Raw genomic sequence first — 27,073 nt, 5'->3', positions numbered from 1 at the left:
TATTATTATTATTTTCTGGCCTCACTGAGAATTATTTGTACGCAAAGTGACTTAGGCCATTTGGTGCGGATGATAAAGTTTTCAGAGCTTTATGGGGGGAAAAAAACATTCCAGATGGCTGGATTTGTACATCAGCTTTTGAAATGTGATTGATTTGTCCCTTAAAGATTGTACCTACTATTCTTCAGATATTTAACAGGATTTCATTGATTTCTGAAGTTGACTCAGGTAGGTTAGCACCATCTATTACTTGTTTCAGCAGGAAATTGTATTGTAAAATCCAAACAATTGGCGGTGAACTTTGGGAATATGGTCTGTACTGAAAATGGGGGCTGCCAATGTTGAAATATCTTTCTTGGGCCCAGCACCATGGCCTAGCGGCTAAAGTCCTCGCCTTGCGTGCACTGCTGGGATCCCATATGGGCACCGGTTCTAATCCCGGCAGCCCCGCCTCCCATCCAGCTTCCTGCTTGTAGCCTGGGAAAGCAGTCGAGGATGGCCCAAAACCTTGGGACCCTGCACCCGCATGGGAGACCCAGAAGAGCTCCTGGCTCCTGGCTTCGGATCGGCACAGCACCAGCCGTTGCGGTCACTTGGGAGTGAATCCATCAGGCAGAAGATACTTCTCTCTGTCTCTCCTCTCCTCTCTATATATCTCACTTTGCAATAAAAATAAATAAATCTTTAAAAAAAAGAAATATCTTTCTTTATTTTTCCTTTTAAAGATTTATTTTACCTGAAAGTTACAGAGGGAGAAAGAGAAGGATATTCCATCTGTTTGTTCACTCCCCAGATGGGAATAAGGCAGAGAGCTGGGCTGGGCTGAAGCTGGGAGCCAGGAGCTTCTTCCGGGACTCCCATGTGGATTGCAAGTGCACAAGCACTTGGGCTGTCCTCTGCTGTTTTCTTAGGCAGATTAATCGGAAACTGAATCAGAAGTGGAACAGCCAGGATTAGAACTGGTGCTCATAGGGGACACCAGTGCTACAGGTAGATTAGGATGCTATGCCACCACATCAGTTCCAGTATTTTCTTTATAGTGTTTTCCAATCTTGTTCTACCACTGGAGTTACCTGGGGATCTTGTTCTAAAAATACAGTTAGGCCCCTGTCCTGGAGTGCTAATTCCTCAGGTTTGGAACATACCCTTGGGCTCCAAGGGGATTCTTAAGACCAGGAAAAGTATGAAACTTTTCATTGGGATGTCTTGTTTGATTTGGAAGCAAGAGGTAGCTGTCAAGATTTGACAATAAAGAGGAGTGGTTTTTTGGAGAGTGTGAGCAGACCTTAGTAGGTGGACCAGTAAGGCTGGCTCCTCATGTGACTGGGGAGTTGATAGCAGCACTTAGGGGCTGCCAGTAGCTGACAGCATAGCTTCATGGACTGCCTTCTGTGCATCCTGTAGCCTGACAGCATCTGAGGACGTGAATGGATTGGACTAGGGTTGACTTGGTCAGGGTACCTGAAGTGGGAGGACCCAGGGTGGGTACTTACCACAAAAGTTGAGATGCTGGTGCCCCATGTTGGAGCATTCAGGTTCAATTCCCAGCCCTTGCTCTGGCTGACTACAAATGTGAGAATCCTAGTAGGCAGCAGAGGATGGCTCAAGTAATTCACATGCCATAACTGCATTGAGTTCCCAGCTCCTGGCCTTCACCGGGCCTGGTCCTGACCATGGTGGGCGTCTGGGGAGTGACTCAGTGGATGGGAGCTTGTCTTTCTCTCTGCGTCTCTGCCACTGAAGTGAAAGAACAAAACTCAAACTGGTTGTATTAGCCTGGCATCAAAATCCTTTGCATTCTTTAAAAAAAAATTATATGTATATTATTAGAAAGGCAGTTATACAGAGAGAAGGAGAGGCAGAGAGAAAGATCTGTTTGCTGATTTACTCCCCAAAGCAGCCACAGTGGCTGGAACTGAGTTGATCCAAACTCAGGAGCCAGGAGCTTCTTCCGGGTCTCCTATGTGGGTGCAGGGTGCCAAGGCTTTGGGTCATCCTTGACTGCTGTCCGTGGCTGCAAGCAGGGAGCTGGATGGGAAGTGGAGCAGCTGGGATTAGAACAAAGCAACCATATGGGATCCCAGCGTGTGCAAGGCGAGGACTTAGCCACTAGGCCATGGTGCTGGGCCTGAAAATCCCTTCCATTCTTTTAAAGATTCGTAAGGGTTTAACTACAACTGCTATAGATATTTCACATTGGAGAAAATAATACATCGGTATAGAATCTATTAAAATTTGGGAAAAAAGATAGATGAAAACAATTATCTAGAATGAGTAAGTAAAATAATTTGAACATACTTTCTCAGTTTCTGTGTACACTTAAGATCTTTACTGGAAGTACGTGTACACATAGGGTAGGGTTTTATGAAAATTCCAGTCATTAATCGTGGTGTTTAGAGTGTTTACTGATAGAAGCCTGCTTTCTACATTCTGTTTTTATTTATTCAAATTTTGGCACAGTGTGAATGAGTGAAATAATATTATGTCTTTAATTAGGATTCTGTTGTTATTTTTCAATTAATCTGTGTCAGTAGCTTTAGCATTTGTATTAAATCATTTTCTTCATGAAAGCTTTTAATGAGGAAACAAATTGATTATATTTATATATTGGATTCTTGCCACTATGATGTGTATTCGGTCGTATCTTTTGATGTATATTTTTGTCGGTCATTTTGTGGTTTGTTACTGAAGCCAGACTGGAGGGTGGGGGGAGTGGGGATTTTCTTCATCTGGAGGAAGGTTTCAGCTGGACAAAGCTTTCATATTGTCCTATCTTTTCTTTCCTTTCTCTGACTTTTCTCCTTTTTGCCTTGGCGTGAGTAACACAGAGAAACATGAAGACACTTGTCTCCACCTGCCATAGCATGGCTAGGCGTGCCCTGTCCTCTGCCTGCCTCTCCAGCTTTGGCCCCTTCTCTCGCACTCTGTGCTGAGCTCACACCAAGCTCAGCCCTTGCTGTGTCTCTGCTGAGTTAGCAAGCATGTATTGAGCAGGAGCTCTGTACTACCTCCCAGGAGGGCTCAGGCACGTAACGAAACAAGAGGATAATAATGCAGTCTTCTGGATGTTGCTCAGACTTGTGCTGGGGGAGCACGTAACATGGGAGACAGAGCTGAATCTTGAAGGGCCATCGAGGGTATGCTAGGAAAGGAAGGGAGCTGGAAGGGGATGGTGTGCTGGTGGAGGGACAGTGGCCTGGGTAAGCAGGAGTAAGAGCCGCAGCAGCCCTCCCCTAACGGCCGGCGGGGAACTTTAAGCAGGGAAAAAAGCCTGAGTTTGCCTTGTGGGTCCTTAAGGCCTCGAGGGCACTGGGGATGTGAATAGCTGCTGTACCCAGAGGCTTGCTGAGGGCCAGGCCCCTTCCTCCTCCCTCCCCCGCTCCCCCAGTCCTTTACCGGCCTTACCTCAGGCAGTCTTCCCAAGAAGGGGTGAGGCAGGGATGGTTCTGGTTCCTCCTTTAAAGTTGAGGGAAACAGGCTGCAGGCAAAGACCCGGAGCTGGGGCCAGACATGTCGGCAAAGCCTGTGTGCTGCTCATGGCCTGTGTGCTGCTCATGGCCTGTGGGCTACTCATGGCCTGTGGGCTGCTCATGGCCTTGTGCACATCATGGCTGCTGTGTTTGTTACAGCCACTGTGCTACTTCCATCAGCACCCAGGAGAATGGGTCAGAGGACCAGGTGCTGGCAGGAAAACTCCTCAGAGCCTGGGTCCGTTGATCTGTGTCAGGTGTCTTGAGGGCTTGTATCTGCAGAGGTGGAGAGTGGTATCAAAGGATCAGAAACAAATGGAACCTGCAGGTTTTTGGTGACTCACGGGATGTACGAACTGGTAGAGAAAGATGTGAATAAATGAGTTTTTGGTGACTCACGGGATGTACGAACTGGTAGAGAAAGATGTGAATAAATGATTCCTAGTTGCAGTTGGGTGCTTGGTGATGTCGTCTGTGGAAACGGGAAGTACAGGAATAGGAGAGGCCTGGAACTTGTGAGCCAAAGGATGGTTCTCCTCTTGAGGGGGAAGAGTAGAACAATGATGTCTCCTGCCTTTGACCACTGTAATTGATTATGAAGTTGGGTAGTGCAGGTCCCGCCATAGTCTTTGGCCATTGGTTTCGTCCCTGCGGAATCTGAACCCCATGACTTTGTCTCTCCAGTCTTGTGGAGTCCTTTCATCTCTTGTCCCTGCATCCAGGAAGCCTAGAAAAACCCTAACTAGGAAAGCTCAACTGGGTGATTGCTCTGCTCTTAATACCTAGGGAGCTCATCAGTACAACTGAATTGCCAGCACAGTGACTCTTGATCTCCATCCTCAGCTGAACCCTAAGGGATACCTGAGAGTTAGCTTACATGCATCATGTCAGCAATCTTCCTAGTTTCCTTCAATGTTATTTTCCCTCTAAACCTGTATCAGTCCTAAGCTCATCATGTATCACCTTGTGCCCTTTGCTTGATGTCATAGCCCACGTCACAAGAGAAAGTAGGCTGTCATGCTGGAATCTGCTCATTGTCCCTCCTCTCCTTCAGACTTACCTGATTTGGGGGGCCAGGTGGGGCGTTCGTCAGCTGCTCTAGTGATACGTCTCTGTGAAAACCCTCTCCTCCCCTAATCAAGCATCTTGTATGTGCTCAGATCCTCCCTCAGCCCTTATCTGCAGGCAGTGAGACAGGCTCTGGCGTTGTCCAGTCCGGGTTTTGACTGTCACACCATTTCCACACAATTTCACTGCTCCAGGCAAGCTGATGTACAGTTTGGATTTCTGTGCACTTAGTCCCTCACAGAGTGTCTGCGAATAGTGGAGGTGTATCCATCTCACTGATATTGAAAATGAACACAGTACTCATGGGCTGAGCCCCAGAGGATGTGCTGGCCCGTGGATGCTCAGGAATCCACCTCGGTGAATTCTAATGCCTGGTATGAGACTTGCTCCCAAGTGAATAATGTGGCTGGTGTTCACAGCAAGGCAAATCTCAAAGGCATGAGGGCTGAAAATGGTTTGTCCAAGGGAGGTTAAAATGTTGTCATAGGCACGAACTCATTTTTGAATGAGCCTTACATTTTTTAACCTGTCCTTAATGGTGCCCAAGATCCACTGTGGTGGTTCCCCTGGGTGGACTCTGAAATTCCTGTAGTGTGCGTGGACAACCTTTTTGCCCTTCATTGTTCTCATCTGTATAGTGTGGACTAGTTTAGACAACTTCAAGTGTCCTTCCAGCTGTAAGACTCACTGTGTGGATCACAGTCGTCAGTTTTCAGTTAGTCGCTAGGCAGATAACTAGGAGTCTCAGTAGTCGTAGAGTAGCTGTTGACCTGAGGAAAACAAAAAATTAAATAGATTTCCAAGACTCAGTAGTAAGAACATGACAGCTGGGTTAGAGTGGTGATTGTCTTAGGTTTCCAAACACATGTGGCCTTGCTTTCTCCTGTGGCCACGTCTGGAACAGAAAGTGTCTCTGACTTGACTTTCCATGTTCTGCTCCAAGGCTGTGTCCAATTCTGCCGCGTCTCATCCCTTCTGTTGTTCTCAGGTGGCTTCCTCCACGGACTCCCACCTCCTTCCTCTGTCCACACTGCACTCATAGTGGACAGGATTCTTCATCCTTAGAAACAAGCAAGTCTAAACTCTGAGCAACATTTAGAGTTGTGTTGTGTTTTATTTTGGCCACAATGTACCTGCCTGACTGTTTTGTTTTTATTCACTCATTGAGTTATAGTTGGTTATTTATCATCTGCAGGGAGTGTGGGGATTATGTAGTCATACAACCAAGATTTGGTAGTGAGGGAACCGTCTTCATTCTAGAAAGTAGAGGAGGGAATGCTGGAATGCAGATGTCTAATCTTGCAGTGAGCCAGCTTAGTCACCGGCTCATCAAGAAGGGCTCCTGTATTTTCTAACTGTTCCCATCCAGTACGGGTGTTAGATTCACTGTAACAGTGATTCCACACAGCCAAAGGGTCATGGAAGACCCTAGTGGTAAGGAGAGTTCTCTTTACCTTTTGTTTTAAATTTAATTTTTTTATCATCATGTTTTGAAGGAGAGTCATGAATTATACTGTCATGGTCAGACACTATTGCTTGTTAGTTATTTAACAAAAATTTAATTGTGACCAGTGTATTTTGTAAGTTGAATTGTGTTGTTGACCAGAGTGAGTTTCTTAAATTTATAGTTATAGACCCAAGACCACAGAAATTTTATATCCTGAAAAGAATTTCAGGATCTTCTTATCACAGGTGTTTCTGTTACTTGAGTCACATGCATCTTGTCTGTTGTTACCATAGTATTTGTAGTTCTTTGCTTTTTTTAAAAAAGATTTATTTATTTTTATTGGAAAGTCAGATATACAGAGAGGAGGAGAGACAGAGAGGAAGATCTTCCATCCGATGATTCACTCCCCAAGTGAGGCGCAACGGGCCGATGCGCGCCGATCCGAAGCCGGGAACCTGGAACCTCTTCTGGGTCTCCCACTTGGGTGCAGAGTCCCAAGGCTTTGGGCTGTCCTCAACTGCTTTCCCAGGCCACAAGCAGGGAGCTGGATGGGAAGTGGAGCTGCCGGGATTAGAACCGGCGCCCATATGGGATCCCGGGGCGTTCAAGGTGAGGACTTTAGCTGCTAGGCCACGCCGCCGGGCCCAGTTCTTTGCTTTCTTAAATGATCATTTCTCTGAAGTCAGGTGTCTCCTGTTTTGGACTGGATTAGAAGCTCTTTGTAGGCAGGCGCTAGGTGTTGGACTTTGCATGGCATTTTGGAGGAGCTAGGACAGGAAGAGATGCCAGCCCCCCTTCAAGGACCTTCCCTTTGCTGCCTGCCTGTTTCTGAGCCTGGTGTTGGGACCCCTGGGTCCTGGGCCCCTGATGCCTCCACCAGAGACTTCCACCAGATGGTGCTCTTTTTCCATTTCTTCTTCCATTTCTGTTCTTGGGTGTCATTGGCCAAATTACCCTTTGTCATTTGCCCACTCCTTCAGCAAGGCAGTTACTGGGATACTGGTAGTAGATAGGAAATCCAACACCAATGGGAGTCTTTCCAAGGGAGAAAAGAGGTTGTAGCAAAGGTATGGCATACAAATTCAACATTGCTCATCAATGCCATTTCCTTGGGCATAAAACAGCCACTACCATGTGGCCCGCTGCTCAAAGTCAATGGCAGGGGGTTTTCCAAGTCTTACAGCTGAGTTCAAACCTTGATCAACTAGGTGTTCATTTGAATCCTAAGATTCCATATCTAATTCAAGAATAGCATTTCAGTGTTAGCCTTTGCGGTCTATATGGAGATAGCATCACCAGAGAATAGACAGTCAGCAGGGAGAGAGAGGTTGTCTCTGGACATCAAGTTTTGCAGACACTGGGAGACATTGCTGTTTGCTAACAAAAATGAAGTTCAAATGTGGACTTCCTTCAAACATCAAGATGAGATTTGATTTTGTTCAACAGGTGGTTTACCAAGACAGATAGCGTATGGTATGTCTTAGGTAAAATAACACTTTTAATACTTCAGTGGCAAAAAAAACAAAAAACAAAACAAAACAAAAAAACAAAAAAAAATCACACTTCTAGAATATCATCTAGCTATTCTACATTTGTTTCATCCCAGATGTTGGCCTCTCTGGATAGCTGGCTTTTGTAATGTCATTGCAGCCTTCTTCATCCAACCCAGTGAGTCTCATTTTTGGTGGGTGGAAGTGGAGGGAGGGGAATTATAAACACTAAAGAAATCTGTAAAGAGAGCACTTTTGGAGAGTTTTGAATTCCATGAAGCTCAACGATGAGCTCCAGGCTAGTGATGTCTGGTCTAACCCACAACCCTTAGGCTGTCTAGCAAAGTAGTTGTACCTTCTGTGAAGTACTTGCTGAACTTTCTGTGTCACAGAAAGCTGTGATAGGAAAGCTGGTAAAATAGAATTTAAAAGCATGGACAAATCTTGGTTCTGCTACTTAACAGCTATACAATCTCGAACAAGTTACTGGAGGCTTAGTTTCCTCATCCTGTAAACTGGGGTCATAATAGTACTGGCTTCTTAAAAGTGTCAGAAGGATTAAATAAAATGATGTGTGTGAAAGGGATACATAGCACAGAACCTAGGATATGTTAAGTGTTGAACATGTTGATGATTTCCTTCCAGGAACATAAGCAGGGAGCTGGATCAGAAGTGGAACAGCTGGAACATGAACTGGTGCCCATATTGGATGCTGGCATTGCAGGGGAAGGATTAGGTTATGTCACCATACTGGCCCCAGGCTGCTCTGCTTTTGATCCCGCACCCTATGCAATGTGCCTGGGAAGGTGGTGGATGATGGCGTAAATCCTTAAGCCACTGGTATACATGTGGGAGACCAGGGTGGAATTCCTGACTCCTAGCTTCAGCCCAGCCTAACCCTGGCCATTTGGGAGGGGATCAGTTGTTGGAAGATCTCTTTCTCTGATATTCTGCCTTCAAATAAATAGTTCTTTTTTTAAAAAAAATGTTGTCCTCTGTAGGCACTGGGGTGGAGGTGTGTCCTTTTGTTGGCTTCTTAATCAACTTTTAAAAGGGTTATTGCATAATTAATACTTGGGGTGAGTGAGAAAAGAGGTAGGGTAACTAGCAAGATGTATTTGTATCTTCCAAAAAAAAAAAAACAGGAAAAGAACTAACGTTTGACTTTCTATCCCATCAAGTTAAATTCTGCATATGATTTTCATTGCTAGAAATTGTTTGTAACAGACAAATAAATTTATATAATTAAAATGTAATTGGGCCCGGCGGCGTGGTCTAGCAGCTAAAGTCCTCGCCTTGAAAGCCCCGGGATCCCATATGGGCGCCGGGTCTAGTCCTGGCAGCTCCACTTCCCATCCAGCTCCCTGCTTGTGGCCTGGGAAAGCAGTTGAGGACGGCCCAATGCATTGGGACACTGCACCCGCATGGGAGACCCGGAAGAGGTTCCTGGTTCCCTGCATCGGATCGGCGCGCATCGGCCCGTTGTGGCTCACTTGGGGAGTGAATCATCAGATGGAAGATCTTCCTCTCTGTCTCTCCTCCTCTCTGTATATCTGGCCGTAATAAAATGAATAAATCTTTAAAAAAATGTAAAATATGATTTGGTATATATTGTGAAATGATTACCACAATCAGGTCATCTGTCACCTCCATTTAATTTTATTTTTGTGAGAATGCTTAAGATCTACTCTATTATCAAATTTTAAATATCTAATGCAGTATTAATAGCTGTAGTAGCCACGCTGTACATTAGATTCTCAGAACGAATTCATCTTATAATTGAAAGTTTGACAGAAATGTTTAATTACAGTACTATCAAGAATAAGTAAATCTGCTATTTAATATCAACTAGGTAGTGTTCAAGTGAGTTCTTTCTCCATAATAGGCTTTCTTAGTGTAAAGCTACTATTGGCAGAAGCGATACTTTTTATTTTTCTAAGATGTATTTATTTGGAAGGCAAAGTGACAGAGAGAGGAGACATCTTCCATCTGCTGGTTCACACCTCAGATGACAGAAGCAGTGCTCTTATTTTACACGAACTTACAAGGTCATCTTTCTTCTTGACTAATGAGAAATCAGGAAACCAGGGCACTTTAAAGTAGGTAAGAAGGGACCTAAAAATACCGATTAGTTGAAGTGGAGATTGCGGAAGAGGACATATAAGAGCTGAAATCAATAATAGATTTTACCTACTCAACAATTTGCTGAGAGCTGGCCTTTTTCCTGGAGGTTCATTGCAACCCACTTTTCAATTTTCATGGGCCAATATGTGAGAACAGTGTGAGTGAGTCAAGCATCTGCTGCCACCACCATTAATATTTTGGAAAAAAGTATGTGGGGTGTGTGGGCAGGGTGTGTGTATGTGATGTATGTGTATGGTGTGTGTGTGGTGTATCTGTTGTGGATGTGTGTAATGTGTATGGTATGTGTATGTGTGTGGTGTATCTGTGCTGTGGATGTGTGTAATGTGTATGGTGTGTATGGTGTATCTGTGCTGTGTATGTGTGTAATGTGTATGGTGTGTGTGTGGTGTATCTGTGCTGTGTATGTGTGTAATGTGTATGGTGTGTAAGTGTGTATGGTGTGTTCACATTTGAGTTTCCATTAACATTGAATTAGAATTTGGGCAGTGATTGGAATTGAGGGTTAGAACCATGGCTCAGGAGACAATGGGAAACGCTTCACCCCTTTAACAGTGGTGGTATGCTGTGCTTCCCAGAAATGAGATGCACAGGAAACTCTTTACTCTGGCCAGGTACCTGGGAAGCTGGCTGGCTGCTAGGCGGAGACCAACCCATCCTGCTGTTAAATGTAACTTGCTTACTGCACGTCAGCCAGCTTCTTCTACTGATGGGGACAGGCCTTCCCCTGAGCTGTACTTTCACTCCTTCCCACTCCCCTTTGTACTGCAGGTGTCAAAGCTGACCTGGGCCTTCCGTCGCTTCAGCCCAGTGTCTCACATTTCCTGACACCTGACTTCCGGCTCAGTCCTGTCCTGGGACTGAAGGTTCCAAGGAGACAGTGTCAGGCTGCTTCTCCTCTGTCCCCTCCCCATTCATTGCCAGTGATGGTGACCTCCCTGCTAGTGACCTCCCTCCTCTCCATTTCTGCAGGGCTGCTGCCATCCACCCCCTCTTAACCCCACCACTAGCCAGATCTAATGTCAGTCAAGGATGCACTTGACAACATGCCAAAATAATTTATTCATTGCCCTTTTGCAAATCCTGTTTGGGTTATGGACCCTTTTAGAAATTTATCAACTGTGGAAGCTGGGTTGGAGCTATGGTATTGTATGTTAATCTTCCATCTGTGGTGTCGGCATCCCATATGGATGCTGGTTTGAATCCTGGCTACTCCACTTCTGATCCAGCTTTCTGCTAATGGCCTGGGAAGGCAACAGAGGTTGGCCCCAGTCTTTGGGCTCCTGGACCCACATGAGAGACCCAAAAGAAGCTCCAGGTTCTTAGCTTCAGACCAGCCCAGCTCTGACTGTTCCAACCATTTGGGGAGTGGACAGGTAGATGGAAGATTCTCTTTCTCTATTTTCTTTCCTTCTCTCTGTAAATCTGTTTTTAAACAAATAAACAAACAAATGTTAAAAAAGTATAGGGCCCAGTGCAGCAGCCTAATGGCTAAAGTCCTTCCTTTGCGTGCACCAGGATCCATATGGGTGCTGGTTCATGTCCTGCTGCTCCATTTTCCATCCAGCTCCCTACTTGTGGCCTGGGAAAGCAGTTGAGGATGGCCCAAAGCCTTGGGACCTTATACCCGTGTGGGAGACCTGGAAGAGGCTCTAGGCTCCTGGCTTAGGATAGACTCAGCTCCAGCTGTGCAGCCTTTGGGGATGCAACAGTGGACAGAAAATGTTGCTCACTCTTCTCTCTGTAAATCTGCCTTTACAATAAGTATAAATAAATCTTTAAAAAATTATAGCTTTCCAGGAATTTTTTTTAAGAAAGCTCACATGCACATGTACATTTCTGAGAAGTCAAGTGAGGCTAGAAATGATATGCATGTACTTAGTGCCTTGGGGGCCTTCCTGTCCACAGCAAGCACTGAGGACCTGTGCCTGACCGGGGTGCGCTGAGGATGGGGTGTGCAGTGAGGGCGTAGAGACGATGCCGTGGGAGAGTCCACAGTGGTGGGAGAGGAAACAGGACAGCGGATGGAGAGAGGTGAAGAGGTGAGAGAGGGTTCACTTTATTTTTATATGAGTCGGACTGCCTAGGGAAAGGGCCAAGTTGAAAGGAAGAGGTTGAATATTTATGAGAGGAAAATCAATTGAGGATAATGCAAGGTTCCTGTGAAGGCAGGAGGAAATGGGATCCAGAGGCTAATAGGCCTCTGTGGGTAACCGCCGCACATAGCCTTGTTTCTGTGGGCAGAGGGAAAGGTTGCAAATTAGTGACTCACAAATGATCCTCTCTACCACTACTGTTTCATTAAAGGCTTCAAGAGTTAGCAGTTTTGCCAGTCATTTCCCGAAATAAAGGAGATGCACGGGTTGTCTGGTGGGCTGCAAGAGTCCCCTGTTAGCCTCTGACATCCAGAAAGGCAGCTTTGGGTCAGCTGTTCCCACTTGACTCACTGTAGTTTTTCTCCTTCTATTTCAGATACCACTGGGACTTCCAGCCCCAAGGTGAGTTCTCTTGGCCGGGTGTGGTGGCGTCCTGAAATGGGTCAGTGCCATTGCTTCTCTGTATTCCTCCTGCGGAGATTAATCCACAGAGTGGGGAGGGTTTAATTAGCCTTCACTTTGCTGAGTTCCCCCACTTCTCTTCATTCAAGAGACTCCCCACAGCTGTCTTCTGTGTGGAGTGTGGCTAGATGAGTGGACAGCACCCAAGCCATACTGGGTTTTATTCCTTGAGCTGTTAGAGGCCAAGAGGATCCAATGGCATATGAATAAGACGGTGGTCGAGCCATCCCAAAAGCCTTGGGAGGATTCCAACTCAGCCAGTCCTTTGCTTGTTCCAGAAATAAATTCCAGGATGTTACCTCCTTCCACACAGCCAGCCTGTTTGGCAGCAGAGAAATGTCAGAAATGGAGCCGTGTCGGAATTCCCATCAGAACAGCGTTATCACATTTTAATAGGCTCCTCCGTGCAGCCCCAGTGCAGCCGCTAATTGCTTTCATACCATTGTTTTCCTGCTTCGGCTTGATGAACCCAGCATCTGGCGCGACTCTGAAAAGTGCAACAGACAGCTGTGTTTAAAATTGGTGGTGGTGGTAGTGGGGAGACAGAAGCAGAGCTCAATTTAAAAGGTTCAAAATTGGAATATTGTTTTCTGAATTCAAACAGCTGAAGGAGACGTCTTCCCAGAATGTGCAGCCTTTTCTTTTTAGTACTCTGGTTGAGAATGTCAGAAACATCATCTGAATGTTAATTAATTTATTATAAATGGCTGGTTTTAATTTTCCCAGAGAATCATGCACTTTCAGCTCAACCTTGCAAATAGCTTTATGAGCACGATGTTTGTCGGCAGCTTTTAAAAACAGCTGTAGCCTTTTCTTATTGTCGATGTGTCCACTCTGTGAGCACTTTAAAAATGTAAATTATGAACCATAATACTAGTTTTATTAAAATTTTTATGTTCGTAGCTCATGGTTTTTACTATATCTCAAGTCTTCGCAATGCTCTCTTTAAAAAGACAAATGTAAGACGTGAAGATTTTCTACTGGTAAAGCCTTTTACTCTTGTAAGTCACTGTGAGAGTACTGAGGCTGTATTCACTAATGCAATGTGGAGTCATTGTTCTCTCACTTTCTTAAAGACACATAGAGCAGTAGAAATTCATATCTAACAGTGCTGCAGTTTACTTTGCAAAAACATGAAATGCACTATTTGGGGAATAGCCCTGCATAGTTGAGGATTTAACAGGTGTTTACCCGAATCCACAGGGGGGCAGAACATGATCATGACCTGACAGAAGTGAATGGAGTTGTGAGAGTCAAATGCATTACCTAACAGAGAAATGAAGAATTTGTGTCAGAAATGTGATATAGTAACAATGTGTTGAGAAGAGAACATAATTTTGGAGCTTAACGCAGGTGGCTACAAGGAATTTTAAAGACAAAAGCCACCCTTTAGCATCCTTCTAGGGGAGCAGCTTCCGGATCCCTCCTAGAGTCAGGGAAGAGAGGGAGTCACCAGGTGGAACAGCAGAAAGTAGTTTATTTGGAACAGAAAACCATTTGCTCCCCGGCAGTTACTGAATATATGTAGCAAAATCTTTGGTCCTATGGAAGCAGACGTAAAGAAAGATCAATTCAAGCAATGCGTTCTCCAGCCTCTCCTCTGAGCATCTCTCTCCAGCAGAGACATTTCTGGGGAGAGAGGAACTTGCCCTCCTGTTCAGTTCTTAGCTGACTGTGCACTCAAGAAACTGGGGAAGAGTGGAGAAGGGCTAGAGAGAGCAGTAACTGGTCTCTACTGTGCGGTGATGTGGGATAATGAGAAAAATAGACGAGAACAACTGGGCAAAAATTTTATAAGCCCTGGAAGGCAAGATAGTGTTGGAGTGGGGGTGAGAAAATACAGAACTGATGGCCCTAAGCTTTTCTAGAATGTTACAGGTGATAGAGCCCTCTGTGAAAGGAGATAAAGGGATGAATTTGGTTAAGTTCTGCAAATGCCTAAACACATACCTGTGTTCTTTAAGATAGCTGAATTAGGGTTTGATACCAGGAAAGAAGAATAGTTTATGGTAGAAGATATCTGTAGATCCCCTTAGTAGCACAGATTTTGAAAAATAACAGCTTTACTAGGATATGACCATAAAATCTACTGCCTGAAAGCATACAAGTAGTTTTCATGTGAATTACGATGTGGTGCAGCCATTGCTGCTGTTGAAAAGTCCAGAACATTTCTTTGTAGTCATAAGAATCCTCAGACCCACTGCAGGTCCCATACTCTTCAGCATTGCAAGGCTGTTGAAGAGTCATCATAATGCTTACAAGCATCTAGCACAGCTCCTGGGCACAAGAAACAGTTTCTATCAGTGATAATGTCATGTGAATGGAGTTCTTGTCCTTATGTTTTTTCAATCCAACTTTTCTTGCTGGTCCACTGTCCATTTCCTGAATGATGTTCGCTTCAAAAGGAAACCTAAGGAAGAGAAAACATTACCCAAAGACTGCAGCACTTGACTACAGCAGGGATATAAATGGAAGAGCTCTTGGCATGAGCTCTATCTGGGGAATATGAAAAAGGGTTTTGTTTCTATTTTACTATAAGGAGTAAAGATTTCCTTGATAATTTAAGTCCTGCTTGCTCTAAAACCTTTGTTTACTTTTTTACTTGAAGTTACAGAGAAAATCCTCTGGAATCTTTGCTGTGGGATTTTCTTTTCTTCTTCTTCTTTTTTTAAACCATTTCAGGAATCAGATCCCTAAGGCATGGCGTTGACCAGCTGTCTGGCTAGCAGAAGCAGTTTCGCCCTGTACATGGGATGATGGAGCCGTTGAGTCGCTGAGTCACTGAGTCGCTGAGCAAACCCATTTCCTTCATTTGGTTGTAGTTCGGCCTTTCTTAAAATGAGTGAATTATTTTCAGTTTTAGTTTAATCAAAAATTTCAATGACATGTTTTTAATTCAGTTTATTGCTATAAAAACATCTTTGTGACTATGAAATAGAATTTTCCATCATGGACACAGAGTCTAAATTAAATAACAATATTTACATAAAAATGTAGTCTTTTGACCATGGATATATTGCAAATATACGTAATAAGATCCTATTTTTCTGTCCAGTGGTCATTCATATTACATTTGTGATCGTGGTCAATATAGGCCAGTGAAATTTCCTATCGTCTTGAAGATGTTCATGGATGATACAGAGGAGAGAAAATCACCCAGAATATTTCAATATGAACAAAAATTCCATTTTGTGTATCTTAGAAATCTCATTTGGAAATGGCAAAGCTGTTTCCATATCAAAGTAAATAGATGTTTCTTTTAAAAAAATACTTCTTTGAAAGGCAGAGTGTGACAAACAAGTGAGAGAGAGAATCAGAGACAGAGAGAGGATCTTTTGTCTGTTGGTACACTCCCCAAATCACCTGACCTCCTAGGGCTTGTTCGAACCAAAATCAGGAACCTAGAACTACATACAAGGACTTGGAGCATCCTCTGCCACTCTTCCCAGGCACACCAGCAGGGAGCTGAATTAGAAACCAAGCAGCCAGATCTTGACCATCACTCCAAACAGATGTCCCTTTACTTGGCAAAAGCAAGCAGTGTAAAGTTAATAAAGAAAACATTTTTGTAGGGGCCATTGCCATAGCGTAATATACTAAACTTCCACTTGCAGTGCCAGCATTCCATATGGGCATCAGTTTGAGTACTGGTTACCCAACTTCTGATCCAGCTTCCTGCTAATGAGCTTGGGAAAGCAGCAGAAGATGGTCCAAGTACTTGGGCCCCTGAAACAACCACATGGGAGACCCAGAAGAAGTCCCTGGCTCCTGGTTTCAGACTGGCCCAGCTCTGACCATTGTATGGGAGATTTCTCTTTCTCTGTTTTTCTCTCTCCTTCTCTCTCTAACTCTTTCAGGTAAAACTAAATGAACCTTTTAAAAAGTTATTGTAAAGCCACATTAACTATAATTAGTAGGAATTCTAAAAATTGCTGCGCTAGTGTATGAACTTAGTATGTTTATCCTGAGTCAGACAAACTAAATATATTTTAAAAATCTATAAAAGAAACCAAAATTTGAATGCTGACTTTGTTATTAAGAAACTTTGACTTTTTAAAGATGTGACGATGACATTCTGTTTAGGTTTCTGAAGAACAGTGCTTATTGTAGGGAAAGAGCTGTTGCGATGTTTAAAAACAGCATCTAGGGAGGAATAAGGGGAGGGGTATTGATGGAGCGGGGTGGTGTAAACATGAAACAGGATCAGCATAGACTGATACCTGCTGAAACTTGGGAGTATACCTCAGGCTTAGTGTATCCTGATTTGCTTGCATTTGCAAGTGCTTAAAATTCTCCTTAATGCACCGATAAAAGGAAGTCCAGGTTGAAGACTGATTAAAAATACGATGCTCATATTTGGTGCCTATCACAAGATCCAGTACCTTCATAAACAAGGTACTTTACATATTGAGATGTAAAACACATGGAATAATAGTGAATTGTTTTTTAAACATTTTTTGTTTCAAGTAAGTGTTTTGGGTTGCAAAGAGCACAAGCTTTGAAATCTGGGCTGAATTGGAATCTGAATTCCTCTACTGAAAAACATTGTGAGCTATGGCAAGCAAGACAACCTCTTGAAGCTTCAGCACTCAAATTGCACTGTAATGGCTTTTCGTAGTCATTATGAGTTGCAGTGAGTGAGAATGAGATGATAACTCACAAGGGGTACTTGCCGCCAGATAAGCGATTAGTAAAGTGATAACAGGTATCATTTCTGTGTCCCAAAGTAGAGCAAGGCAAGTAAATACAGGAATGTTGATCATGCATATTCCACTCCTGTGGAACCATGGTGGAAGGCCATGTTAAGTCGTCACGTCTGCATTTTTAAGGTTTGCATGCACAGTGGCTTCACTGGTGGGTGCTCCTGAAGTTAGATTTACAAGCTGGTGGCTGTGCGATGTCTGGGTCACGGTGAACGGAAGCACAAATACCAGTGGACATCTCGTCCCTTACAATCATGTGCTTGGGGGATGTACTTATGACAGCTACAAGAAGCAAAACATTAAAGCAGCAAAGAAACACCATCTTTACACTAAAAAAGAGAGAGAAAGAGAGACTGGGGGGGTGTTTCCTTTGAAGTCTAAGAGAAGTGTTTTTGAATTGATGGAGTGTACCGTGATTTTACTAAGTTTTATTTATGAAACTACTCTTTGCATTCTTGCCAAGAGGTTTTAGCACAGTTCTAAGTAGGATTTATACAAAGAAACACAGTCCAAATTTATGACGTGTTTGCAAATGTAAGAAAAAGTCTGAATTTACAATATTTGTAATTTATCGTTAAGGATCTTTCTATCACTATTCTTGGAATGTTGGTATTTTATAAACACGGCATTGGTTGTGAACCTAGAATGTCCTAACCTATACTACTTTTTAAAAAGAAATCTCCCAGCATGTATTTCATGTCTGTGGAGGGAGTGAGTAGGGGAGAAATGCACACAGGACAGACCTTGCAGCCTTTGGCTTTGACCCAACCTTTTAGCATCAACAATCCTGACAGCTGCCTTCTGGCCTCACTTCCTTTGGGCGGCCCTCCCTTTCCTCATTTGCTACATTTTATACAAATTAATCTAGGGAAAGTGGATACACACACAAACTGTTTTTGAAGTTAATTACTGACTTTGATACCATTTTCAAATAGTTGACTTCCCAAATGCCTGCTGGTTTGGATTTTGTTTTTAAAGTAGAAAAAGGCATTTTTAAGTTCCTACGCTGACTGTTTTGCCAACTACTGGTTTATGAGTCTAAGAGTTTTTTTTTTTTTTTTCCATACTCACTTTTTTTTTTCTTCAACCATGTAAGGTTTAAACTTGGTAAGATTTCTGTCTTTTCTAAATGTAGGGCTCTGGGGGTTGGTGTCTGGTCCTGCAGCGAAGGATCAGTGTAGTGTGAGTGTTGACACTGATTCCTGACTCCAGCTCCCTGCCAGGATATAAAGCCAGGTGTGTGTGTGTGGGGGGGAGGGTGGCGTTTGGAGAGTGAACCTGAGGACAGAGTAAGTGCATGCTATCTCAATCTGCCTCTGCCTCTCACAAAGCATTTGTTAATGTGCTGTTCTAGAGTAGATAATGTTGAGGCATGAGGACAAAGGCTGACTTGCAGGCAAAGGAAATCTTTGGATTCAGATAGTGCCACCATCTGTATTCCCTGTGCAATACATTATGCACAAGAATGTTCATTATAGCCCTGTTTGGAATAGCAAACACTCCAGACAGCCCAAGTGTCCAGCAATTGGGGACTAGTTAAATAAACTACACGAAAGCTTGGTGTGTGTGTGTGTGTGTGTGTGTGTAACATGGAATGTTCTTCAAGGAGTATTGCTAAGTGGAAAAGGCAATGTGAGTATATATGTTGCTTCTGGTTGTGTGTGAGCGTGTGTACACATGGTTGTACGCATGCTTGCTGCTTGCTTTTGTTTGTGTGGTTTTTGGAAGGATGCCCCTAGGATTAATTAACTTCTGTTGAGGGGGTGTAGGTATGAGTGGGGGACAGAATCTTTATTGATGATCTTTTGGTAGCATTTGATTTTTGAACCATGTGTACATGTACTATTTTTTTTTTTCATTTAAAGATGAGATACACCAATCTCATCTGCTGATATAGAACAATTGCCAAGATCAAAGGTTAAGAAGAAAAACAGGACACAAAACAAGTGTTGTCTTGTAATTCGAAAGGCCAAGATAGAGAGAAAAACAACAGAGAAAGATATCTTTCACCTTTTGGTTCACTCCTTGAATGGCCACAATGACCAGGGCTGGGTCAGACCAAAGTCAGGAGCTAGGAGCTTCATCTGTATTGCTCACATGGGTGCAGGGCCCCTAGCATCTGGGCCAGCTTTTGCTGCTTTCCCAGGCGTGTTAGCAGGGAACTGGATTGGAAAAGGAGTAGCTGGGACTCAAACCAGTGCTCAAGTGGGATGCTGATGTGGCAGCTGAACAGGCTGAGACACAATGTTAGTCCCTGCACCCCCACACACCCACCTTTTATTTGTTTATTTGAAAGGTAGAGTTATAGAGAGAGTAAGTGAGAGAGAGAATGAAAAAGAGAGATCTTCCATCAATTCACTGCTCACATGGCCACAGTTGCCAGAGCTGGGCTAAGCTGAAGCCAGGAGCCAGGAGCCAGTAGCCAGCAGCCAGGAGCTTCTTTTGGGTCATCCGTGTGAGTGTGGCATAACCTGATACTCCACAAAACTGACTCCTGTTGTCTTACTTTTATTCCTTGAAAATTTGGAAATCTTACTTCTCTTTGGTGGGTGGTTTTAGAATACATCTAACCTTATAATTTTTCTCCAGTTTCTTCAAGAACATTGGCATACCAGTTGAGGGCATGACAGATATTAGAATACATGAGGAAATGGGTGCTGGGGCCAGCACTGTGGCATAACCTGTTAAGCTGCTGTCTGTAATGATAGCATCCCATGGAGTCCTAGTCACTCCACTTCCAATCCAGCTTCCTGCTGATGTATTTGGGTAAGCATACTTGGGAAGATGGTCCAGATGCTTGGCCCCCGTACCTCTCTGGGAAACCCAGATGAAGCTTCTAGCTTCAACCATTATGGCCATTTGAAGAGCGAACCAGTGGATAGAAGGTCTTGATCTCTCCCTACCAGCCAGTCCTTGTTCTGTGAACTAGGCTTGAGAGTACTCAGGACCCAACAAAATCAAACAGGAAACCAATATATTGATTTAAGCCTGAATTCATGTCAAATTCTGTAAGCACAACATCCATGCTCAAAAGTTATATTTAAAAATCATTGCCACAGGACTGTGATAGTAAGCTTGAACTGGGAATTTGGCTCCTTCCTTACTGAGCGAATCATTAGCCACTTCTGACATTTCTTGTCAGTGGCACGCTCCGTATTTAATGTGAGGACTACTGTTTCTACTAATATTACTGATTGATACTTTTGGTTATAGGTTTACTTAACTGAAGTAAAGAAACACTAATAGCACGTGCCATGCTATTAGTGCAGCAAGACTGTGGCGGCCCTTCAGCATGCATTACCTTTGAAGAACGATTGTGATTCTAAAGTATGCATATTTGGAGGTGTTACAGCTGCATGGATTAGAGCGAGAGCTTGGCATTCCACCTCTGGGTCTGCCATGTAGAAGTCATTTGTATGATTTGGGGTAGCTTAGTTCATCTCTGAGTCTCAGTATCTTTAACCTGCATCTTTGGCATCGTCAGATATTGCAGGATTGTGTTGAGAATTAAATGAAATATTGCGTAGAAAGAGCTATGATCCACAAGCAAATGAGTATAATGCTTTTATTATTCCAATCTCTGGTTTTCTCCAATGAGTCAGAGCAACTTGGAAATATAGTTGTATAGCTTCACAATAAGAATTAAGGACTTGGAGCGAGCCAGGGAAAACCGTGCTGGGAGCCAGCAAGTCCAAGCCTTCGCTGGCCTGGTGACCATCTGATCAGCACGTTTGTTTGATGATATTTGTATCCATCTGTTACCAGATCCTGAGGTTTTGAATTCTGCTGGAATCTTGTCACTTTTGAAAAGAGCCCAGCTCAGCAGGTTCTGTTTTAATATCAGTTGAACCAAGAACACTGGTGGATGGAATGTGTTAACGTAAAGCTGGAATGCGTGCTGGCGGGCTGTGGTTGGTTTATGAAGTGTGTGTTGTCATGTAGACAGTCATCTGGTCTATATTTGTTGCTGCCAACTTTCCAGTTTGTTGATATTTAGGATTTGGGCCTTTCTGTAGAACCTAACAAGGGTTAAAAAAAAACAAAAGGAGACTTTCTGAAAGGAAATGAGAGGAAGGAACAGAAGAGTTCACGTGGTGGCTCCTTGTTTCCTTCATTTTTCTTTTTTTCTTGAGAACTAGAATGATGCTACGCACTGCAGCTCACCCTACTGGTCAAAGTGAAAAACTGCATCACAGAGAAGGCTGGCAGGGACAAGGCAGAATAGAACTTTTTCTGCCCAACCTGCCACCAATAATTAGGCTTTGGTGCTCTTTAGACCAACGGATTTACATGTATCGAAATGATTATACTCTGTCCAATCAATTTAATTCCATTTCTGGTCATTTGGACTATGCCAGTTTCTCAGAATGAAAGTCTGTTGTTCTTAGCATGGTGATGCAATTAGTAAACAACACCCTAAGCTAAGGAAAAAAAAAAAACAACAACTTGGTCTTAGGGTCAACTTACTTCTTGTGTATTCAAGCTCTAGTTGCAGCAACTTTTTAAAAGCATGATAAATGGGAAACATTTTTACCTGGTCTGTCATTTGTTCTGTGGACTTAATGGCATTCAGTACCGTTACACTCACTGCCAGGGCCTTGAGGAAAAAGAAGAATATTTATACATCGAGTTATGGATAAATGTACAAGGGGAAAAGAGTGAAGGGCAGGAAGTCAGACTCCACAGCACAGAGAATTTGAGACCTTCACTATACATGGATTAATCATGAGAACTAACCACACAAATCCAAGTGGGAATTTAAAAACCAGTGAAGCCTCTAAGATATCGTATGGGAAACACCATATACTTTCTAATGTATGAGCCCAGGCAACGTGGAGTATAATGTGTAATGGATCTATGGAGAACACTTCAGCTGTGGTGTTGCAGACGTCCTCAATAGTGTATTTACATGTGAGTAATATTTCACATACATGGCCACACCTGAACTCAACATCTTTCTCTGTTCTTGCATTCAGTCATTTATTGGAGGAATAAGCAGAAGTTTTGTTGACATTACTAGTATTTGGGAACTGCGTTACTATTAAATTGGCCCATGAAAATCTGGTACTATTAATGCTGTCAAGCACGAAAACTAACTGGATTTGGATCAAGGACCTTTATTTATAGCATCCTAGTGAAGATTTATTAGTTTAAAGAGGCAGCTGTGTGTCTTCTGGTTCTTAAATATTAAATAGAGTAGGAAGTCATGATTTTACATTAATTTCAATTTTCTTAGGTTATCCAAAGGTACATGGTGAAGTAATAGCAAACTCTACAAAGTTTTTAACCATTCTATGTAAACAGTACAAATAAAGTCTTTAGAATATAGCTCACAATTAGAAGAGAAGTAAATGATGATTTATATAATATAAAAATCGAGCCTTTATCTATTGAATAAGAAAGCTTATGGGGGTCTTCAAAACATCTCAGGGCCTGGCACGGTAGCCTAGTGGCTAAAGTCATCACCCTGTATTCGCCAGGATCCCATGTGGACGCTGGCTTATATCCCGGCTGCTTCACTTCCAGTCCAGCTCCCTGCTTGTGGCCTGGGAAAGCAGTCAAGGACGGCCCAAAGCCTTGAGACCCTGTGCCGGCGTGGGAGACCCAGAAGAAGCTCCTGGCTTCAGATCAGCTCAGCTCTGGCCATTGTGGCTGCTTGGGGAGTGAACCAGCAGATGGAAGATCTTTGTCTCTCCATCTCTCTGTAAATATGACTTTCCAATTAAACATCAATAATAAACCTTTTTAAAAAAGTGATAATAAAACATGCAAGAAAAATGCATATTATTTAAAAAACTGAGTAGATTTCAAAGCATTTGTATCACAACAAATTTAACTCCAATGTTCATGTTTTGAAATCCTCTCATATTTATAAGTTGTGCCTGTTATTTTTAATCATATTTGCAGTTTTTAAAAATGCTTCAGCTGCTTTCTGTCATTTTTCATTAATTTTATAAAATTGTCCTCCTGGCCTGTTTTTTGTCCCTCTACACTAGCTGCAAGTTCCGGATGAGGCGAGTTTGTTGTAAGTCAAAATAGTTACAAAGGATCGTCATTGTGGTTCACTTTTTCCCCCCAATTTTAATTTGGAATTGAATTAGTCAATGAAAGTTTTTCACAGTTTAATTCACTTCTCCATAAAGTTTATGGAGCAGCAGCAGCTGGTTGAGTCTGTGGCGGAAAAAACCAACTTCTAGTGGCCAAGCTATTGTTTCAGAATTAAGGGGGGGAACTCATTAACTGTTAATGAAAACACAGGGAATAAAAACAAATAGCACAGAAGCCCTGGCAAATAATTACCTTACACCTGACACAAAGCTACTTTATCTTTCCGTTACAACCCTCAGAAATTCCCAACTTAACACTCTATGGAGCGTGCATGAAATTGAGTTTGATTCCAAGCAAAGAACAATAGAAAAATCATCCTCCATTTGAGTATGCACAGGAGACCTCGCTGGAGGACCGGCCCCTAAATACACCAAGGAGTGTATTCAGTGACCCCTTCTTATGACATTTAGGATGGAAGAGCAAACGACTGGCTAATAGCAGGTGAACCCTGATCTTAGTTTCCCCAGATCTCGTTTAGAAATACAAAGAGAAAGGACTGAAGGGAGTGGATGTGATTAATGGAGATATGGTTTGTTAGAATATATATCTGTATAGAAATGTATTGATTCTGAGCAGGCTGCACGGGAAAAGTGTGTCTCCAGTGGCCGAGGGTCTTGCTTGTGAGGGGACCACTCTAAGCAAATGGAGTTCTAATCCCTAATTGTGGAGCTGCTGAGTGGAAATGTCTGTCACTCCAGTTTGTGATCATTTGTGTCGGATCCTGCTGGACTAGTTTCAGGGTCGCTTGGAACCCTGATGGTCAGAGCTCTGGATGTATCCAGAGAACACGTGTGCAGTATGTTTTAAGGAAAAAAATGATGTTCTTAACTTAAATCCAAAATGACTATGGTAATGGCTGATGCTTCTATAAAACTTTTCACCCATGCATCTCGAGTAGCTGTAATCATTTTAATTACACGGGAGTTGTCTATTTATGTAGTGTTATAGGCTGATATCTGTGTGTGCCCAAGGGAGTTGGGCCACTTGATATGTCATAAAAACACTTAAACAACATCTCCATCATCAGGAACTAATTGTGCTTGAGTGTAAAGCACTGTTTTAAATGTTTTCCCCACCACGACCATCTGCAATATTGACCCAGGCCCTGTTCTGCCACACTGAGCTGTAGGCCTTTGTTAATGGCTACCAAGGTGTACAGGCTCACAGTTGGTCCAGGAATGGCTGTGAGGGCCTACATTGGGTAACTGTACTCGGAAGCCAAGGGAACCACATGGGAGTGACTTTTCTGTTTCAAGTTAGTAAAACAAATGCTTACCAAGTCTAGGCAGTTGTTTTGGGTGAGAGTTTACAAACAGAAGCTGTAAATGCAATGCTGTATCCTGGGCTGGATTCTGAAACAACAACAACAAAAGGAGTGAAATCCACATCAGTGTCTAGTTGAGTTCCTTGCAGAGTAGCAGGGCGAATTTCTGAGTTGTGGCAGAACCCACTTCCTACCCAGAGGAAGTTGACATTGGGGAGCTGGGCGAAGGGGTTGCAGGATCTCTCGGAATTGTCTTTGCAACTCAGTAGAAATCTAAAATTCTTCCAAGATTAAAAAATGCATCAGGCAATGCAACCAAAGCCCTTTCTGGTCTGCCAGCACGTGTGAGAATGGGTTCTGCTTTTGATGGTAGGTCCAGCAGATCCCTGAAGCAAACAGGAGACTTTGCAATCAGGAGGACAGTTGATAAATGATGTTTAGTAAATCCTGCAAATGTGAACTTTGGCTGGCAACTCCAACTACTACCCCTCCCTTTAAAAAAAAAAAGGATTTTGATGCGACTCAAAAATTCTTTCCAGCCTTGTAGCTCACTTTCAGGTTGCCAGTCGAGCAGTTTATTTAGATTACAATGAGATTTTTGTGCATTTGTAGCGTTGTAAAATCTGAACATTTTTTAACCCTCAGTCCAGTATTTGAGAAATTTTATGGTGGCAATTACAGGTGATGCTTTGAACACCACTATTAAGCTTTGTGTTGTGATCAGTAAGCTCATAAAAGAGAATAGTTTTTTCTTTTTCCTGGCTTTCACCAACAACTGTTGCATAAAGTGTTTAGAATTTTTACTTTTCTTTTCCATAGTAAACTGGTTTATTTATAAAGGTCCGCACCTGCAGGTGTTCACCTCAGTTATGGACATGGACCGTGGAGCGTTCACAGAAGACTGTAGAAACGATTGTCTGATTTATGGAAAGAGAAGGCTATAGCCGTTCTCCTTTTCTCATTTTATATCCTCACCATCCTTCTAGCTTAATTGTAGGAAATAAACCTTTAAAGTGAGGCAATACAGATTCTATGTAGGTTGTTTGGTTTCACTGCTCCCTAGTTGAATTCCAGCGCCAAAACTCTACAGTGTTTACTGAGATTAACACTGGTGATTTCCTTTGGAAATTGCTATTTGAGATAATATTAAATTCAGTTGAAAATCTCCTTTTCATGCCTGTGCAATGAACTAAGCAGCTGTTGGTGTCCTCTTACCAGCAGATTGTACCTCTGTTTGGAGGATTTTTGAGGAAAGCCATTAGCAACGCAGAGCCTTTTCGTCCGGTTTCCAAATGAGCTAGCATCTTCCGCCTGAACCTTTTAACATATCTTAATAGCATGGACCACTTCTACAAAATACAATTCAATGTAGGGTGAAAACACCCAAAAGGGATTAGCATTGTTTTAATTGCATAATTCAGTATTGTGTATACATTATCTTTTATCAAAGTCATTTTACAGAACAAATATTACCTTCTTAGGGCTTTTAGAACTCCTAAGAGGTTGGCTGTACGAGCTGTAAAGCAGAATTACAAAGAGAGAACTTCATTAGGGTTGCAAAACAAGTCGTGATTTAGCAGGAATAGAATTCAGCAAAGTCTAGTTCTCCCTCTGTTTTTACTTAGTTGTCAAAGGAAAGAATATTGACCTTGCTAGTTCTCTTGTGTTGGGCAGGTTAACACTTTGTGTCCTCCTGTTTCACTGGGACATGTAAAGGGGCATTCAGGGCAGAGGCTGTCATTAATGGAGATACAGTATCTATGAACACAGAATCAAGTAAATGGGTTTTTATGAAGCGTTGATGTAGCAAGAAGTCTTCCTGGTCTAAGCTGACAGTTCCTAAGTTCTAGAGAAGAGTTATTTGAGTGGAAAATGTCCCATCCGGGCAAGTTAGTTCTTGAACTTACTTATGTGTTTCTTACACAGTCATGGGTGTTTGCCATGTTCATCAAATAAAAGACATTCTTGCAGTGTGTGTGTGTGTGTGTGTGTGTGTGTGAGAGAGAGAGAGAGAGAGAGAGAGAGAGAGGGAGAGAGAGAGAGAGAGAGAGAAAGAAAAGAGAGACAGAAAAATCCAGAGGAGATCTGGAAGTGCCCAAAGGATGATCTTGTCTATTCTGCCACTCAGCAGGAGACCTCGGACAGGACAGCTCTGATGAGAACCACAGTGGAGCCCGTGGGCCAGCGATCCCCACAGATGCAACATTTCTGTCTGACTACCAGGATGAGGGTGAGTGTCCCAGTTCTGGGCTTGGGGTACTGATGGTATATTGGTGGCCTTCTGCCCTGACTCCTTTGCCTTCTCTCATGTCGTGTCTGGCAGCCCTCAGTGGGTTTTCAGCATTGATCATCACTGGCTTGCAAAGCAGAAACTGTTGGTTGGGTTGTAGTGCTGATCCTCCTGGGTAATTCAATACTTCTGAAGTTAATGTATTTAGAGAAATGCTAATTCCATCTTGTAGCTTGAAGACATCATTATTGATCCTTTTATAATAACGGGAGCTCCAAGGCTGTAAGGGCATTTTTAAGATGGTGGAGGGACAGGCTACCATTCTTTCTGATTTCTTAGCTTCACTAAATGGCACAAGAATTGGCACTTTCATGATGATTGGATTATTAAGCGTTGTGTATTGTCAGAGTTCCTTGAACTCATCATATCGTAAGACAGCGTTTCACCTGTGCCTCTTGCAAACCCCTGACCATGTTGGCCTTGTTGAAGGGAAAAGGAAAGCTGCAAGACTTCAATACCCATCTTCCTGAAGCATTAATTTTATTTGACTGTTTGGAAAGGAGTTAAAGAGTTAAGTGGTGATGGATGTTGTT

At 43.0% G+C, this 27,073-nt stretch overlaps 1 protein-coding gene across 4 annotated transcripts in view; it reads left to right on the top strand.

Moving 5' to 3' along the window:
• SKAP1 (src kinase associated phosphoprotein 1) overlaps window positions 1-27,073 on the top strand; it is a 268,003-nt gene that overhangs the window by 37,813 nt on the left and 203,117 nt on the right. For 3 of the 4 annotated variants that reach the window (XM_058675490.1, XM_058675489.1, XM_058675487.1), the window contains exons 3-4: window positions 12,090-12,115; window positions 26,379-26,480. In XM_058675490.1, coding sequence (XP_058531473.1) covers window positions 12,090-12,115; window positions 26,379-26,480 — 128 coding nt within the window. The remainder of the gene's footprint in view (window positions 1-12,089; window positions 12,116-26,378; window positions 26,481-27,073) is intronic. The other variant, XM_058675491.1, reaches the window with a different exon arrangement.

This window comes from Ochotona princeps, chromosome 17, assembly GCF_030435755.1.
Source record: "Ochotona princeps isolate mOchPri1 chromosome 17, mOchPri1.hap1, whole genome shotgun sequence".
Lineage (NCBI taxonomy): Eukaryota > Metazoa > Chordata > Mammalia > Lagomorpha > Ochotonidae > Ochotona > Ochotona princeps.
This window is presented reverse-complemented; position numbering and strand designations above follow the sequence as displayed.